The following is a 17,107-nucleotide window of genomic DNA, read 5'->3' as shown; positions in this document are numbered from 1 at the left end:
CCCCCCACCTCTCTTCCCTCCATGCTTCAGGATGCCAGGGCTTCCTGCTTCTGTTTGCAGCTCCCTTTCCCTCTCCCCTCCCTACCATTTTCCTGCTTTTTCATGGTTCCCATGCTTTTCCACAGAAAACCTGTTTCCACAAAAACTGTAAAATCGTGAATTTCATAGGTCCCTAAAAATTAGTAATGGAGGTACTAGTTTTCTTGGATTTAGAATGTAACTGGTTAAAGTTAAAAGAGATTTCTGGCCAGGAGAGACTAGATGCTGACTCCAGATGGAAGCTTAGTCTGTCAGCAATAAGAGGCCAAAAAGCTGCAATGTAAATGGGAAAGAGTGCTGGGGCAATTGCACAGCCTGGCTTGACTCCAGTTCTAATAGTGAGCCATTACTTCGGATGGTTGCTGTTGTGTTGTCCTGAAGAAGTCTGATAAACAGTTCTGTAACAAATTTTGCCAGACATCCAAATATCATCAGGATTTTCCAACAGGCCTCTCTGTCAAATCAAAAAGTCATAATCAGGGCAAAGGCCGCATAAAAGATCATGGTATTGCTTGAAGCATTTCTCCTGCAGCTGTCTGACAACAAAGACCACATCTCTATTGTACCTCTGAGTGGTGTAAAACCACATTTTAACTCAGGTAGAATTGCTTTAGTGAAGAAAGGGAGTCTATGAGGACAACACTGATGAGCATCTTCCAAGCTATAGACAGGAGTGCAATACCACAACAACTGCAATCTGATCCAACTCCTTTCTTGAATATAGTAACAATTCTGGAATCTCTCAAGTCACTGGGAATCTGTTCATGTTTCAGTGATGCTGAAACATGAACAGATTCCCAGTGTTCATGTTTCAATGATGCTTAGATGGTGAAAGGTTCCTCCCACCCCCCATCTTGCTTACAAATTTCAGCTGGTATTTCATCAGGACCACATACTTCATTGCTGTTCTTGATGGCTTTCAAGGCCTCCTGATAAGTAGGTGGACCTGAAAGGTAGTTCTTAATGGGGTGCTATAGAATGGCTTTGATGGTATTGTCTCCAACATTAGAATCTCAGTTCAACAGCTCTTGAAAGTGCTCTCTGGGTACTCGTGCTGCCACATAGCACAGGGATTGCCCTCCGCCTTGCTTGGCACTCATGCGGCATCTGCCCCATAGTGTGGGTACAGTGGGGCTGGACATGGTCCCACGCACTGTCTGGGAGCTGGGATGGCTCCACCTGTCAGATGGAGCCTGGAACTACTCAGTCCCAGCTCCCAGACAACACACAGCACCCTGCCAAGCCATGCTGCACCTGCATCATGGTGCATCTGCCAGGCGGGTGCTAGGTGGAGGGGGAAGGGGGTGCGATCCCCACTACCCCACAATGCATGGGGGGCTCTGCCATGAGCACCCAGAGGCCCCAGTCACTGCTGCTGCAGCTGGTGAGTGTGGGGCTTTTTTTTTTTTTTTAAAGCTCCACACTCAGCAGCTGCAGCAGTGGCAATTGGAGCCTCTGGGCACTCATGGCAGAGCCCTTCCCCTCTCCCCCACATGCAGCATGGGGCAGTGGGGGGCAGCAGAGATTGCCCATCCCCCTGCTTGGCACCCGCACAGCAGCTGCCCCATGTCACAGGTGCAGTGTGGCTTGGCAGGCCTCTGCGTGCTGTCTGGGAGCTGGGGCGCCTCCATGCATGAGCCAGAGCCCAGCAGTACTCAACCCCAGCACCCAGACAGCATGCAGCACCCTGCTCTGCCATGCTGTACCCACACAATGCAACAGCTGCCACACGGGTGCCAGGAAGAGAGGCTGATCCCCACTGCCCCCCACTGTGCAGGGGGGCTCTGCCCAGAGGCCCCAGTCATTGTTGCTGCAGCTGGTGAGTGCAGGTCTTTTAAAATTTTTTTTTTTTTTTTTTTTTTAGTGACAGGATTAAGCTGGGGCCATGCAGGGCAGCCATGGGGGCTTGTTCTATGGCTCTCCCCACCCAGGGAGAGGCAGGCACAGCTGGACAAGCCACAGGGAAATCTGCATCCACCCAGCTGTGCCTGCCTCTCCCCGGCCAATCCAAATCACCAAATCTCTCTGAATCAGCACTGAATCTTCTGAAGCCAAATCGTATGCTGGGGCTCTGCTAGGAGTTCATCCTGAGGTTAGTGTCCTGCCTTCCTTCTGCTAACAATACTTTTCACGAGAGCTCCAAGATGGTACTGAAAGAGGAACTACTGTTCACATGCTGCTATACTCCTCAATGACTAGAGAAAGGAGCACTAGGGTAATCAGCATTGTGGTACAGTGACTGGTAATGTAGGGCCTGCTGATAGCAAATGGCTTGTGCTCTATAGAAAGTACAGCTAGGTCATGTGTCGCTTTAAAAAAAGATCTACAAATTTTAGATTAAAATAGATGTTATCATCTTAGATGCTCACTTCTGTCCTTGCTAATAGAAAGGTAAAATAAGGAGTCACTTTTTGCACCCTGGGACAGGCTGTTGATCTCACTGAGCATGGCATAAGGAAGCAGCAGGTAAGTCTATCCCCAGAGCCCAAACATTAAGGTGCTAACATACTGCAGCACATATATTATAACAAATGGAGTCAGGGTACAGGTACATGGCTCCATCTCTGGCTTTGGACAAGGCACTATTAGTACCCTTTTACATAAAATGTGAGTGACACCACCACATTCTTTGAAGATGTTAAATATCTTATTGCTAAACTCTAGAGAAGTCTGTATTTATGTCCCATTCCCTAACAACAAACAAAACCCCCCAATAGACAAGAATAAAGTCGTTTGTCCAACAGCCCCTGCCACAACATTAGTAAAGATTCATGCTACAATAGGCCTGTCTCCACCCCACCTCTAATATAATGGATTAGAATTTTAGACACAAAAGAGGTATGTTTTGGGTGCCTTGAATTGTATCACACATGCTCCTTTAAGCGGCTCTGAGGCAGCAGCAGAAATCCACTTAACAGACTAGCAACTGCAGCACAGCACGGCAAGGCTAGGGACAGGCATTACACATAAACCAGTTGAGGTGAAACTGGTTTAAACCTGTAACAGAACAGATGTTCCGTACATATAAACCAGTCTGAAAATGGCTGAAATTGGTTTGAGATAAACCTAGTTGAATGTAGTATCAGACTCAACTGATGTGGCTCAAACTGTTAAGTTAAATCAGAGTCCCCCAGCATCCCTGCATGCTCGCTGGGCTGGGCTGGGCTGGGTGGGGCACTCTGCTCCACAGGAAGCCAGGGTCTGCCTGGCTTCCCTGTGTGCCTGCCCCCCACCCCCTCTTTGCTGGTTAAGCAGAGATCCCTTTCTCTTCTCTGCCACAGCACAGACCACCAGCTACCGGCATGTGGCGTGCTAGCTAATGTTGAGATGTGTCTGTGTGTCTCTCTCTCCAATTTCACTGGGATAGGCAGACAGAACAATGACCACTTAGGGCTTTTGGAGGTAATCAACAGGGCAGCTGGTAAGAGTCCTGACCTTTCCACAGCCTATAGGGATTTAGATATGAAGCTTATAGCTGGGGTAAGAATAGCATCCTCAGGATATACTGAGCACCTATCATTCTTGATATCTTCAGCAAGAGCTGCAGATGCTGAGTACCCTCAAGCTTAGACACAGCTACTCTCTGAAGACTTTTTGCATGTGGTTCGTAAGAAAACCTGAGAAGTGGTGCACCGTACCACTCAACAGTGAGGATAAACAGAGTACCCCACCACCAGCCACCTTGTATGCCATTTTTATAACACAGTTACAGGACAATAAAAACAAGAGTACAAGTTCTAGCAATCTCTGATTTTTTTTCTCCCAAATATCACTAACATATCAGCACCCAAATACAGTAGCAGAGCAACTGCAGTATCAGTCTGGAGTGTAGTTAGCTGTGTTAGTCTGAAGTCAGACAGAAGACAGGGCAGAGATGCACCTTATTTGGTTATTCTATGCATCTGTACCTTGCCTTGTGCTAATTTAGTTAGTAACATCCAGGTCCATCTCTATAAAAAGAACACTTATTAGCCGGTTAGAAAAGGCTTATTATTGCCTTGAATATATATCATGTGCTCACTGTCTTTTTTGTGTCTCATTTTTCCCTGTAATTGTCACAACAGTATTTACCCACTCCAGTCTTGCAAAGGGAAGCACTTGGGATATTCAGATTATCTACCTTCTGCCCTTAAGAGAGACATTGCTGAAATGGAGGGGGCTCAGACACAAGCTATATGATTGATGAACAATACCAGTGTCCATGTGGAATGACACTCTAGTGACAGACTTTAATTTAGAAAGGAAATAAATAAGAAAAGCTATATATGAGATACGTTGATCTGTAAACATAGAAGAGGTTGGGGGGACGGGGTTGTATGTGCACCTCTAACTGCATGAAGCATCTCAGCACAGGGGACCTCAATTTGATTATTAAAGTAATAATCAGCAAGTGCCAGCTCTTATGAAAACTTTCTGGATAGGATCTAAGCTATCAACCTTGGCCTAACTGCCCCCATTGCAATCAACATGAGTTTTATAATCATTGGCAACAGAAGCAAGGTTAGACAAAGAGCAAGGCCCAGATCCACAAAAATATTTATATGCCTAAATAGGAGATGAAGAGGCCTTTGTGGACTTGGGCTTTAGTGCTTTTGAAAATACCATCTAAAAAGAAAACAGAGAATAGAAGGAAGAGCATACAACTGTAAATAAAAGCCAGCTAGACTTGTACGAAGGGAAAATTTTAAAGAAAAACACAAACAGATGTGGACAGTTGTGTAAGAACAATAATACAAGGTGACTCGGATGCCAGAGTTGAACGCACCTTAAAGCTGAGATACACCTAGTGAACCAGCATATTAAAGCAAGCAACAGAGTGATGCTCTCAGAGTTGAATCATTGGTGCAATTCACAAAGGGAAGCGCTGAGTGCATCTACAACCACCACTGCATCCATTAACTAATGTAATCTACAAGTTTGATTCCAGCATCAACACACATTAGATATACAGGGAAAACTCTGTTAAGCAATCAGCTGGGAAGCGTGTGCTAACACAAGGGTGATCTTCCAGCACAGCTGGGGCAGAAATTATACTCCAGTCATTGGGATATTTTGGGACAGATAAAAGATGTCAACACATTTGAATGAGCTAAGTGTCATTCACTGCTTAATGAGATGAAGAGAAATATTTAGTTATCATTACAGGCTCAGGAATTATTACACTTTGCGCTTAAAAACAAACAAACAAACAAAAAGCCATCCCAGCAATTTGATTACTGTTTTTACATGTCCCTATTCATCTCATTACCCTAAGTTTCTGTGCTTCAGTTACTGTATATACTACTCAGTGTATTTCTGAGGTTTCTATTTGAGATACACAAATAAGTTTGCAAATACTAATATTCAACTAGTAAAATTAAGCCGTTAACTTAGTTGGCTTCTTCAGTCTAGTTCGTGCACCTGTAAAGCAAACTACAGCTGGCAGAGTATTTGCTGACCTCTACGGAACTGTATTTCATTCTTGTACATACACTGATACAGCATTTTTTCCAAAGTTTTTCCTGGAGAGGACTGGTTATAAATAAATTGCATATTCACAGTAAATCTGTCTGTGATGCTCTACAGCTTCTAATTAAAGCAGTTTTTGGTCAAATATAATTATATCAGTCTCTTTTTCAAGAGCCACACATTCTGGATTAGTTCATATGATATACTGTTGTCACTGGTTTTAAATTGACAAGAAAAATGAGAAAGCACAGAACCAAATTCTTATAATTCAGTCTAGATCTTTTCTGTATTAATTGCTGTAACATCTGCAGTCATCGACTTTAGAAATTTTTGGAGGTTGTGTATTTACAAAATTTAAAAAACTACTAATATTATTAGAGAACTGATAGCAGTCTACTTAAGTAACCTAGCAGTTTCCACTATGAGGTTCTTGGGAGTTGCTAGCATCTCCTTTATTTTCAGGAACCCTTTAATATATGTGCTAAGAGGAAAGTCTGGAGCTAAAAAAGTATCGTATTTACTTGACTACAAGAAAAGTTCATCCCTCACCCCACTCAGCATGGGGGGAAAAGGCCCTCAATCTTATATTTGCATATAAGGAAACCTCACTAAGTATATTGTCTCTCTCTTTTCTCTAATTATATATGTATAATTAAACTGCTGCTAAAAGTACCATGGGCTCAGAAATGGAAGGAAGGAAACTACTAATTAAGGAAATGCAGCCAACACTGAGCATTGCTATAAAGCTCATGGCCCATATTGAAAAAACATACTGATAAGAACCTACCAGAAGAATATATTAATGTAGCCCACCTGAATTAAGATATGTTGGGTCGCCTATTGAGTGCAGTCCCCCTCAGTAACAACTCTTTTTAAAAAGTCATGGTGAGCCACTACGCTGAATACATTTAAACTTCCTCTTTGCTTCCACAGCTGAGCTGCACCTTTCTTTCCCATTTCAAATTATTCCTGTTTCTTCAACAGGCTTAAATTTCTGACAAACACTGTGAAATGGAACACCAAACAGTTAACTCAAAATCCCTCTGTCACCCCCTCTTTCAGCCTGTTGCATCCGATTAGTACAGCCCTACTCTCCATGAGGACTAAGTTGCCCTGTGTCTCATCTGTATATACATTTATGGAGGATCCCAGGACTCACGACAAGAACATCCAGTTCCAGTCATGAATGGGGGGCTAATTAGAACATGGATCCTTTGTGGTGGTTAGTTGGAGTGCACACACATACTGAGCAGTGCTGAGCTGTTGGGTCAGCATGGCTTGAAGTACTATTGAGTCTGGTGGGCCCAGCCCAATGAGTTACATGTTAAATCATGAGTCTTTTTGCTTTGGACTAATAGCATGCATAGTTTGTACTATATATAAAGTAGGTGCCAAAGTGCCGTTCAAAAGTGTGATCATGGAGTACCTGTGCTAAAACTTGCAGCAGTTTTCAAAAAAGACACAATGCATCAATTCTGGATGAACTAAGTCTATGGGTACTATATGTAAATTACTATCAGCATATTTATTTCAAAATTAGTGTTTTCAAATTTGCCCCTCCCCCTTGCATGTCCTCAGGGAGTACAGGGTCTGACAGTATTCATTTGGAGAAGGGTCTGCAGTGGGAAGAAATTATGGGGGGCAGAGGCCAAGGGAGCTACCTGACCTTTCCTCCCCGCACCAGTCTGTAATTCTGCTGTAGCAGTGGGATGGGGACAAATTCAAGGCAAACCTCCAGTAATTAGATTCTGTACCTGGAATATTATAACAAATTTATAAATTTTCCATGCATAAAATTTAATTATTGGGGAATCATCTTATATTCAAGTAAATATGGTACCTTTCCTTCATCCTGTGAATTTGCACTTGGGTTTTGCTTAGATACAAAACTTTCAGAACTATCCATTTCCTCTGAGTCACTTGCTCTGCTCACGAAAGCAGTGCGTTAACATAATCACCAAAAATATGCTAGGCTCATGCTGATGCCAAAACAGCATTACCAGTCACCGCTAACATATGCCCTGGTGCTGCTGAAGCAGCTTTAGCAAGGTTTGTGCAGGGGAAGGGAGAGGTGAGCTGAGCTAGACTCTGCCCAAACACCATCTGGACACAGTACATAACTTCCCTTCACCAGGGACAGCGATCTTCTCTTGCTACTGTGGAGCAGAGCTAGACCTCTAACTCTAGAAGTCAAAGTTGGTGCTGAAGGTTCAGGTTTCCAACTGCATGTAAGGGAATTTGTTTAACCCTATTCTTTTAAAATAAAAACATAGAAAATAATTACAACCTACATTAGAAGGAATATTGTTACTTAAATTGGGGGGGGGGGGGAGAATCAAGCACTCAGAAGTTTCCGAATTCCAAATTCTGTGTTACCAAGCAAATATTTAATTCCCTTACATATTATGCTACACCATTTAAATTACATAGTTCCATACTTTTTTCCACAAAAGCCTTTCCTCACTCAGTGCACAATAGAGATGCAAAACGGAGCAGAACTAAGGTTGCATGGGCAAAGATAAAACTGGCATTTCTTAACTTTTGAGTGCTTGATATTGAAATTTCAAAATATTCTTTTTATGCAAGTTTCTGCCTACAAGCATGCAAAAAATAAATGAGCACATACATATGGACCCTAGAAATAATATTCTTTATAATGACATTAATTCTGAACCACATGTGGAGAACATGAGAAAATTCTGTATTAGCTTTAGGGGCCAAAAATGCCACCTACTAGTACTGAAAGGGTTAAATTTCTTTTCTGGGACAGGAGAACAAAAAATGGGTGTTGTTCACATAGCCATGCGTGGATTGGTTGGAATAAACTATCAAGAACTGTCAGCACATGAAAAGTTACCTTGGAGACACAGTGGAAAGGCAATAACTGGAAGTTAACTTTAAACTACTGCTGGGGAAGAGGAGCAGAACACATGACATAAAACAGAATGATAAGGGCTTGAAACAAAGAACAGAGTTCAGGACACTGCAAGAAGTATTCTGCTGCCCAGTGCAGTGGAGAGATGGCATGCCAATATGTTTAGGAGCAGAGAAGTACAGTGTACTATGAAGTCTGGCCATACAACCCACCTACCCACACCTCTCCACCCAACCCAGTTTTACATTCCCATTTTAAATCTAACAACCCTAAATACTGTATTCCAATAAACTAATATATGTTTTCTTATTCTGAAAGAGCTAGTCTTGGACTGTGCAAAAATCTGATTGCATAGATTAAATAAAATGGTTTTAGAAATGTTTAAATAATTTTAGAAATGTTTCTGATCATAAATGAACATGAGACATGCTATTTGCATGCCACAGCCAGCTTTAATAATCATGAAATTCTAGCAGAAGAGGGATAGTGAGCTTACTAAGCAGGGAAAGGGGGGTGGGGAGGGAAGAGGCCAATCACTGTAGACCGGGGCAGACAATTATTTTGGGCAGAGGGTCACTTACTGAGTTTTGGCAAGCCATTGCAGGCCACATGACAGGCAGCCCAGGGCAGATAAATATTAAATTTTCTAAAATTTTTAGGGGCCCTGCAGGCTAGATGGAATGGCCTGGTGGACCGTATCCGGCCCACCGCTGCTATAAACTAAGGGAAGACGAAGGGAGTGAAGGGGAGTTATGTCTTGCCTACCCAGGCTACTGCTGCCAATTAAATGGTGTCAGTTCCAGGTAGCAGCATCCACCTGGCCAAACTCCCTGGTCCCTGATCCTAGTGCCCTGTTTGCTCCCCTCCCCCCAGATCCATACAAATGGGAAGCAGAGCTGTGCCTGCCCTGGCAAGGGCTCCTGTGGTGAGAAATGGGACAGCACCATTCTGTTTGCCCCACTCACCCCCTTCCCTCCTCCACCTCCCACATGCACTACTTGGTGCAACACTGCACTGCCCAGCTTCTGTGGCCAGGCAGGGGCAGCACAGGACTGTCCCTGCTGTGACAGTCTCTTAGGACGCATCCAAATGAGTGCAAACGTGCAGATGGTGGCGCCGCAGACTCGTCTGTGATGCCACAAGCCACACACACTGTACATGCAGGCATCCACTGCACTGCTAATTTGTATCCAGGTGTCAAAAAAATACATGACAAAAGAAGCAGGGTGGAACACGTGGCAGCAGCGTGCGCTGCCTGAAACCAGAACCTGGCCAGCCAGAGCCACACTCCAGCTGCTGGGCAGAGTCCATGTGCCCAGATCGCCACTGCTGGAGCCTCAGGAGGCCCCCAGGACCCCGGTAAGGCTGCTGGGGCCAGCCCAGGTGCTGGTCCCAGTCTCCCTTACCCCACCCGGGGCAACGTTCCATGTGCCAGAGTGTGTGCACAGGCACTCCCTGACACCACTATGTGCTGCTGCTATTTACCCCCAGGGAAGTGCCCATGTATGCCCTTCTGGAGGGCAACTTAGCAAGTTTAGGTGAGCTCTTGAGTGCTACCCCCCACAAAATCCCTGCAGCTCTCCCTGTATCCCCTCCCCCACCCCAAGTCCCAAGCATATGGCCGGGTCAGCAGGAGCTGCACTAGCCACTCCAACTGCCCTAATATAGCCCAAAGTGGTAGGTGGGAGCACAGTGCAGCAATGGCCCAGCTGCATGCTCAGGGCAGGGAAGGGGGTACCAGGACAAGGGGGCCAAGAGGCACAGGTTGCATAGATTCTCCTTCTGAGGAGCAGCCACAGAATGGGTAGAATCATTTGGTGGGCTGAAACTGGCCTGTAGGTCATATTTTGCCCACTCCTGCTGTAACCTATAAATTAATTTTTAAAATCAGGTGCCACTCAATTCACAAACGATATGGAGGGGTGCCTCAAAACCAAAAAGGTTGAGAACCACTGAATTAAACTAATTTTGATTTGAGGTAACTTAGGAATACATTTCACAAGTTTATTAATTCATTATTTTAAGACTTTACAAAGGCTCTTTACTGTAAAAGTAACTTGATTTAAAAGAACAAAGACAAATTGTGTAGGTCGTTTACTTCTTTGCTTATGAAAGGTAAACTCCTGACATCTTTCTGAACTTCTTAAATGATCTGTATTTTCTACAGCTCAAACAAGTTTCCAAAAACTGGTCACAGACAACTCATGAACAACAAAAGACCAAAGTTACTTTTATCATCTAAATTTACAAATAACCAAATTAATACTTCAGGAATCCCAAATGGCATTACCTAGATCTCATTCTTACAAATAACTTGATGAGAGCCATAGTAAACTCAGTATAAGCATTGTAATTTGACAGCATGGAGTCAATTGCAAAGTCTAATTCTTAGGCCAGAAGCCCGCTGGGACAAGAGCATCTTTTTGTTGCATGTCTTTACCACATGTCTCACAACAATGTATCCATGATCCCCAAATGGGGTTCCAGACACTACCAGAAAACAAGCAGTGCAATTGATAATGTTAGCCTGTTTTAAGTGCTAAAGGAAAGTTACAGAAAGAAAAAGTATTACTTTCTTGAACACACACACTCTAGTGTGTATATAATATATAGTGTTCTAATATAACAAAGGGCTTAGTCTGTCTGTCTATCTGTATATCTGTCAGTTCGTAATGCTTTTAGCTAACTGCGCATATGCCGCCGAGAGGATGGGCCGTGACTGGCTGCATGAGTCTGGGCTGTGCAGGCCCAAGTTTGAGCGGCTGCCGAGGAACTCTGTGCCAGAGGCAAACACACCCCAGCTGCCGGAGCAGCGTGGCTTTCCCAAGCCTCCCTGCCTGAGGGCAAAGGGAGGGTGTCACAGTGGTGGTGCCCCCTCTCAGCCTATCCCCAATGCCCCCCATAACAGCCGGCAGGGAGGGGGGAGGTAAGTGGCGAGGGGCTAGGCAGCAGGGAAGGAAGGGAGGGAGGGAGGGAAGTGGGGGGGGGGGTCACAGTGGCAGTGCCCCCCTGCCACCCTGCCCTGCCAACAGCCGGAGGCAGGAGGGGGAAGGGGGCCCCTGCGCCAAAGGCAGCGGTGGCTGTGGAGGGAGTCTTTACATAGCTGGACCTGATGAATGAGCAGGGGGGCGAGGGCAGGCTACATAAACACTCCCTGAAATCAGTCACTCTTGACGGGCAATAATATATATAATACCTTACGTGTGTGAATTATATATATCAAGACTCAGAGAGGCAAAATTGCCAATCTGGTCATCAGCAAAAATAGATATGGAGACCAAAGTTCTCCTTGATGTTTTAAGATCAGGGGAAAAAAAGGCACTCTCTCATGAGAAGCCTCTTGGAAGATTTCAACTGATGAAAAAGAAGTATTTGTTGGGGGGCAGCCACTGCAAGTCTGGTTAGCTGATTCAACTAGATAACTGCTCTGGGAAGGCAAAAAGGGAAGACTAATTTGATGGTGATGAGTTGTAGTTCTCAGAGGATGCATGTACATGTGCAATTAATTTGAAGCAATAAACTCTGGAGCAGTTTAAGCCAGAGTAAACTATTCCTATGTGCAGCGTCTACATGTTTACACCAGGGCCACTTCTGCCCTGCTGTGTCCTCAACTCCGTGGTGGAGTGGCTGGTTGGGACATGAGGTGCTGAAAGTGCAGAGTCATGTGGTTGGCCTGCAGGCAGAAGTCTAGCTCCTTGCTGGCTGTGCTGACTGGGCGCAATTTACACCCATGATCAGCATCTATATGTGTGTTTAACTGCAGTTAATTACTCTGCTGTAAGATAATGACAGTACTATCTTACGGTTTATTCTATTTAAACTATACTATACTAGTTTATTGTGGCTCATATATATTATCACTCATGTGGGCGGTGATGCTTTACTCCACAAGCAATTAGTAAAACAGGTGTGTAGATGTAGCCAGTGTGGAAGAACATGCTGAAGAAACAATAGCTTAGGATGCAAACGGAGCTGCAAGAACTGATCTATATTAGAAAAGACGACCTGCTGATGATCATACACTTGGAAAGATATTGACACATATCAAAACATTTTAGTCCAAATCCAGATAAATGCACTAGTTTATAAAAGTTATGATTTGGTGCTTGAATAAAGACCATCACAAAAGGATGAATGTGACCTATCTAAAATTACAAAAATACTGAATTTTATACAATATAAAGTGTATATTAACCTTTTTTTCCTGTTATTCCTGTGGATAATTAAATACTTTTTTTGAAGAAGCAGTTCTAGGCCAATGCTTTTTTTCATACTGGTCACAGGTGCCCAAAGAAAAGTCTACAGCTGGGTTTAAATACCCACTGGAACTGCAGAGGATGCATTATTGCTGAATAGGGCTCTTGTGATCCGAGTGCATGCTCAGAAAGTAGGGTGAATTGTGGGGTTCCACCCTGGAAAAACAGTATAGGCATGAGCCTGTTCCTGAGAAGCAAAAAATATAAAATGAAGAAGTGTGTAGCCTGAAATAACAGAAGTATTGTATGCAAGAGACCCAGGAAGTCATAGTATCATTCTATTCAGCACTGGTTAGGCCTCTGCTATAGTATTACGTCTTACTCTTGGCATCACATTTTAAGAAAGATATAAAGAAACTGAAGAGGATCCAGAGGCAAATAACAAAAATGAAAAGGGGGTTGAAATGCTAGCTATGCAAGGAAAGGCTGAGACTAGGTATCTTAAGTCTGGCAAACAGAAAAATAGAGGGGTGCATGATAGCAGTTTAAGTGTTTGAAAGATGGGCACAAAGAAGAGGGAAAAATAACTGGTTTCTTTTGCCATAGAAGACATGACATGAGGGAGTGGGTTTAAAGTGCACCAAAGCAGACTGACATTAAATCTTAGAAAAAACTTTCTAACTATAAAAACTATCAGGACAATAGAACTGACTGCTGAGGGAAGTCATAAAATCTCCTTCCTTGGAAGTTTTCAAGAGAAGACTGGAAAAGCATGCATCTAGGGTGGTTTAGGAATAGCACATCCTGCAGTTCTACAGAGCATTACACTATAAGATCCCTTCCAACCCCATGAAGACGTGCTCACAAAGAAAATGTGTAAGGGCTGAAATAAGATTTTCAGCTTATCCTGAAAATACAATAAACTATTCACATAACTAATATCTGAATTTTAATATCACAAAAACTGGGAAGCATTTAAACCTAATGTTTTGGTAAAGACATGTCTATTTTGAATAACTCTGAAATGTAATTATAATTAATCTAATTTGTCCCCCTTAAACACTTGGTTTAAGAGAATATTAAAAAAAAAGATAAAAATTCATAGATTCATAGATATTTGGGTCGGAAGGAACTCTAGCAGATCACTGAATCTGACCCCCTGCCCTGGGCAGCAAAAAGCTCCGGGGTCAGACAACCCCAACGAGGTGCATGTCAAGCCTTGTCTTAAAGACCCCCAAGGTAGGGGAGAGCACTATCCCCCTTGGAAGCCTATTCCAGATTTTGGCAACCCTTACTGTAAAGAAGTTCTTCCTGATGTCTAACCTAAATCTTCTCTCCGTGAGTTTGTGGCCATTGTTCCTAGTTATTCCAAGGGGTGCCCTGGTGAACAGAGCATCTCCTGTCCCTTGCTGCCCCTGCCCCCCACTCCACCGATGAATTTGTAGGTGACCACAAGATTACCTCTCAGCTTTCTCTTGCAGAGGCTGAAGAGGTCCAGGTCCCTGAGACTCTACTCATAGGGTCCTTACTTGCAGGCCCCTAACCATATGAGTAGCCCTCCTCTGAACCCTCTCGAGGTTATCCACATCCCTCTTGAAGTGTGGCACCCAGAACTGGATGCAGTACTCCAGCTGAGGCCTCACCAATGCCATATAAAGGGAAAGTACCACCTCCCTGGACCTGTTTGTCATGCACCTGCTAATGCTCAGACATTTGAACCAAAAAGTAGCTGACCAAATTTCTCACAACTGCTTTGAAGATTACCCAAAGTGTTTTTAAGGATCCTTTGTGTTTCAGTTACAAACAAGACTGAGAAAACTCTCATATAAATAGGGACCTACCTAATCCATGGGAGAAACCATTTTCCTGGCAGAGTATGGTACTCCCTTTCCTTATTGGCTAAGGAGCCCCAGTGGTCCCACGCCTCACTGCCGATTGGGTTCCAGGTGTCCGTCATGCAATCCCACCCCTCACTGCTGATTGCTGAAGACGGGAAGGGCCACATGATAGGCAGCCCAGCAGCAGCAGTCATCTTGCCTACAGCCCTTTGAGAGAGCAGCCCTTCCTTTCCCACCCTGCCACATTGCTGCAACACACTGAGGACTGCTGGCTCCCTCTGAGAAGACAGCATTTTCTTTTTCTGTGGGTTTTGCCAGCATTTCAATTGCAAAATTTGGTAGGTCCCTATTTATAAACCACTACCACTTTTCCTATCTTTAAAGCTTATTAGCAACATCTAATGCTAGTAACTTTGGAGATATTGCCTAGTCAGTACAGGAAGTTGAAAAGAGGATGATAGAAGAGAAGTCTCTCAAACTTGTAACAACCCAGGCAAATAGGTAGATGACTTGTACTCTACAATCTGCCACAGAAAATAAGGCTGTAGTAAAAGGATCAAAACTTTTGTGAAAAGTGAACACTTCTCCTGAAAGATTCCAAAGCACTCTTCTGCTCTTCTGGAGTGATATAATTTAGCACTCAAAAAAGCATGATGTAGCAGGTTAAAACAAGGAGCAAACAACTTTGTCATCTAAGCTACAAAAGGTTTTGTGCAAGCATTGCACAGTTGCACAGCTTCTTGCACTAAAAAATTTCCAAAAACAACTGTTTGAGCTTTGCATCAGCCCTCTGAAGCAGGCAAAATCCCATTATCATTACTTAGCAGCAAAGGAAACATGGGGAGATCAGTTGATCTGTCCAAGGTCACATGCCATTTCTGTTTTAAGTACACTATTTGCCTAAAATGCGTAGGTAGTATTGATCACTGCTGAATTTCACCCAGAGGGAGGAAGCAGGGTGTTTTCAGCTAAAAGTGGGATTCCTGTCATGCACAGTGCTTGGGCAGGCCCTTTGTAGAAAGGTGGATTTCACAGAGAAGCTGTCAGAGCTAGTGGGATACAATTCAGGTTTCTTATGTTAGGTTTTTTTTTTCCAGCTGCAAATCCCCAAACTGGAATTTGATCAGAAAACTGGTCTTAAAAACACATGTGCAATAAAATACATTAGAGATACATACCATATTTACTCGATTAGAAGACAAGGTTTTTTCTCCCATTTAACATGGGGAAGAGAGCCCCAAGCCTTACAACTGAACATAAGGTGAGGGAAAGGGGCAGGCAGCTGCTGCAGCTCTGGTGGTTGGGGCTGTGTTGCTTGCCTCCTTGCTGCCTCTGTATGGCCTGCTACTCCTCCCCTGCAACCCCCAGTCCTACCCCCTCGACCCCACACTACTTCTCCCTCTCTCCCCCTCTGCCGCACTCCCTGCCTTTGCTCCATGCTGGCAGGCTCCGTCCATGCTGCAGCCTGGGGCATGGAGAATGGGTCCAGCCCAACCTGCACAGCAGCAGCGCGGATCTAGCAATGATATTCCAGTTGGGGTCCCATAACAGCCATGGTGGGGAGTCAGTGCTGCTGCTACAGGACTAGGCTGAAGTGCTGGCTTCAAGCTGTTGCTATAGGGGCCAGACTGGACCCATGCTCCATGCCACATGCTGCAGCAGGGATGGAGCCTCCTGGCCTGGAGCAAAGGAAAGGGGCAGGGAGTGAGTGGGGAAGACAGGAGGAAGGGGAACGGGGACTTGAGGCTGTGGGTGACAGAAGCAGCATGGAGCAAGGAACAGAAGGGGAAATCAGGGCAGTCTGAGGTGGTGGCGGGTGGGGGGCAGGGTAGGCGTAATGGGGAGAGAGAAGTGGAGGGACAGGGATGGGACAGGCAGCGGGGGGAAACTGCTTGTTATACTGTCTCTACACATATGCTACCTATGGTCTTGCCTTAGACACTACCTCATTTTTCTCTCTGTTTGGAGATTAGGGGGTTGAGAAAGGCGGTAAAATATTCAGTCTTCATTGTGTACAGAAACCTCTCTGCCCATTTTTTCATCTGTATAAACATGACACTAAAGGAGTAAGAGGATTAAGTTTTAGGAAATACATATTTTAGTGCAGGACTAGAGGCTTAGGGGGAATTACAAGGCTAGCAGCTGCTCCCAAGACTGCCGTAGTAGAAAGTGGTATACCGATGCCACCTTTATATAGGGTGACCATATGTCCCGTTCTCACCTGTACCAGATGTCCTGTCAGTTTGGTCAAATGAACACCTTTGTCTTGTTTTCAGCCATGTGTGCAGACAGCCTCTCCCCTCCCTGCATGCTCTCCAGCATGATCAGCTAAGAGCAGAACTCAGACAGGTGAGCATACTGGAAAGCAGCTGGAGGAGTGGAGTGTCCTGTTTTGATACTTATGAAATATGGTCACTCTAATTTAAATTAAAGTGAATTTAAATAAGTGCCACTGCTTAAAGCCAAGAGTAATACAAAACAAGATGTGGCAGACAAGAGAACAAGTGAACCAGGAACCACCATCAGTCTCATCTTCAGACAAGTCCTTTGTCTGCTCGCTCCCTCCAACTCATGCAGCACCAACCTCCTCTCTACCTATTCATACCATTTCGCAGAACAGATCAAAAAAGTCTACTCACCCCTCCAGATTTTGGGTTGGCTGCGGCTCTTGCTACATAAAAAATAGCTCTTCACTCTCTCTCTCTCTCTCT

The 17,107-nt window shown here is 44.4% G+C and overlaps 1 protein-coding gene across 4 annotated transcripts in view; it reads right to left on the bottom strand.

Annotated features, from left to right (window-relative positions):
* The window catches only part of MARCH8 (membrane associated ring-CH-type finger 8), a 158,928-nt gene that overhangs the window by 54,991 nt on the left and 86,830 nt on the right, over positions 1-17,107 (bottom strand). Inside the window, exon 1 of one of the 4 annotated variants that reach the window (XM_019555996.1) lies at positions 86-90. The exons of the other annotated variants lie outside the window; for them this stretch is intronic. Coding sequence (XP_019411541.1) covers positions 86-88 — 3 coding nt within the window. The 5' untranslated portion in view covers positions 89-90. Of the gene's footprint in view, positions 1-85; positions 91-17,107 lie in introns of those variants that run through there. 4 annotated transcript variants of the gene reach the window in all.

This window comes from Crocodylus porosus, unplaced genomic scaffold, assembly GCF_001723895.1.
Source record: "Crocodylus porosus isolate Cpor-Errol unplaced genomic scaffold, CroPor_comp1, whole genome shotgun sequence".
Lineage (NCBI taxonomy): Eukaryota > Metazoa > Chordata > Crocodylia > Crocodylidae > Crocodylus > Crocodylus porosus.
This window is presented reverse-complemented; position numbering and strand designations above follow the sequence as displayed.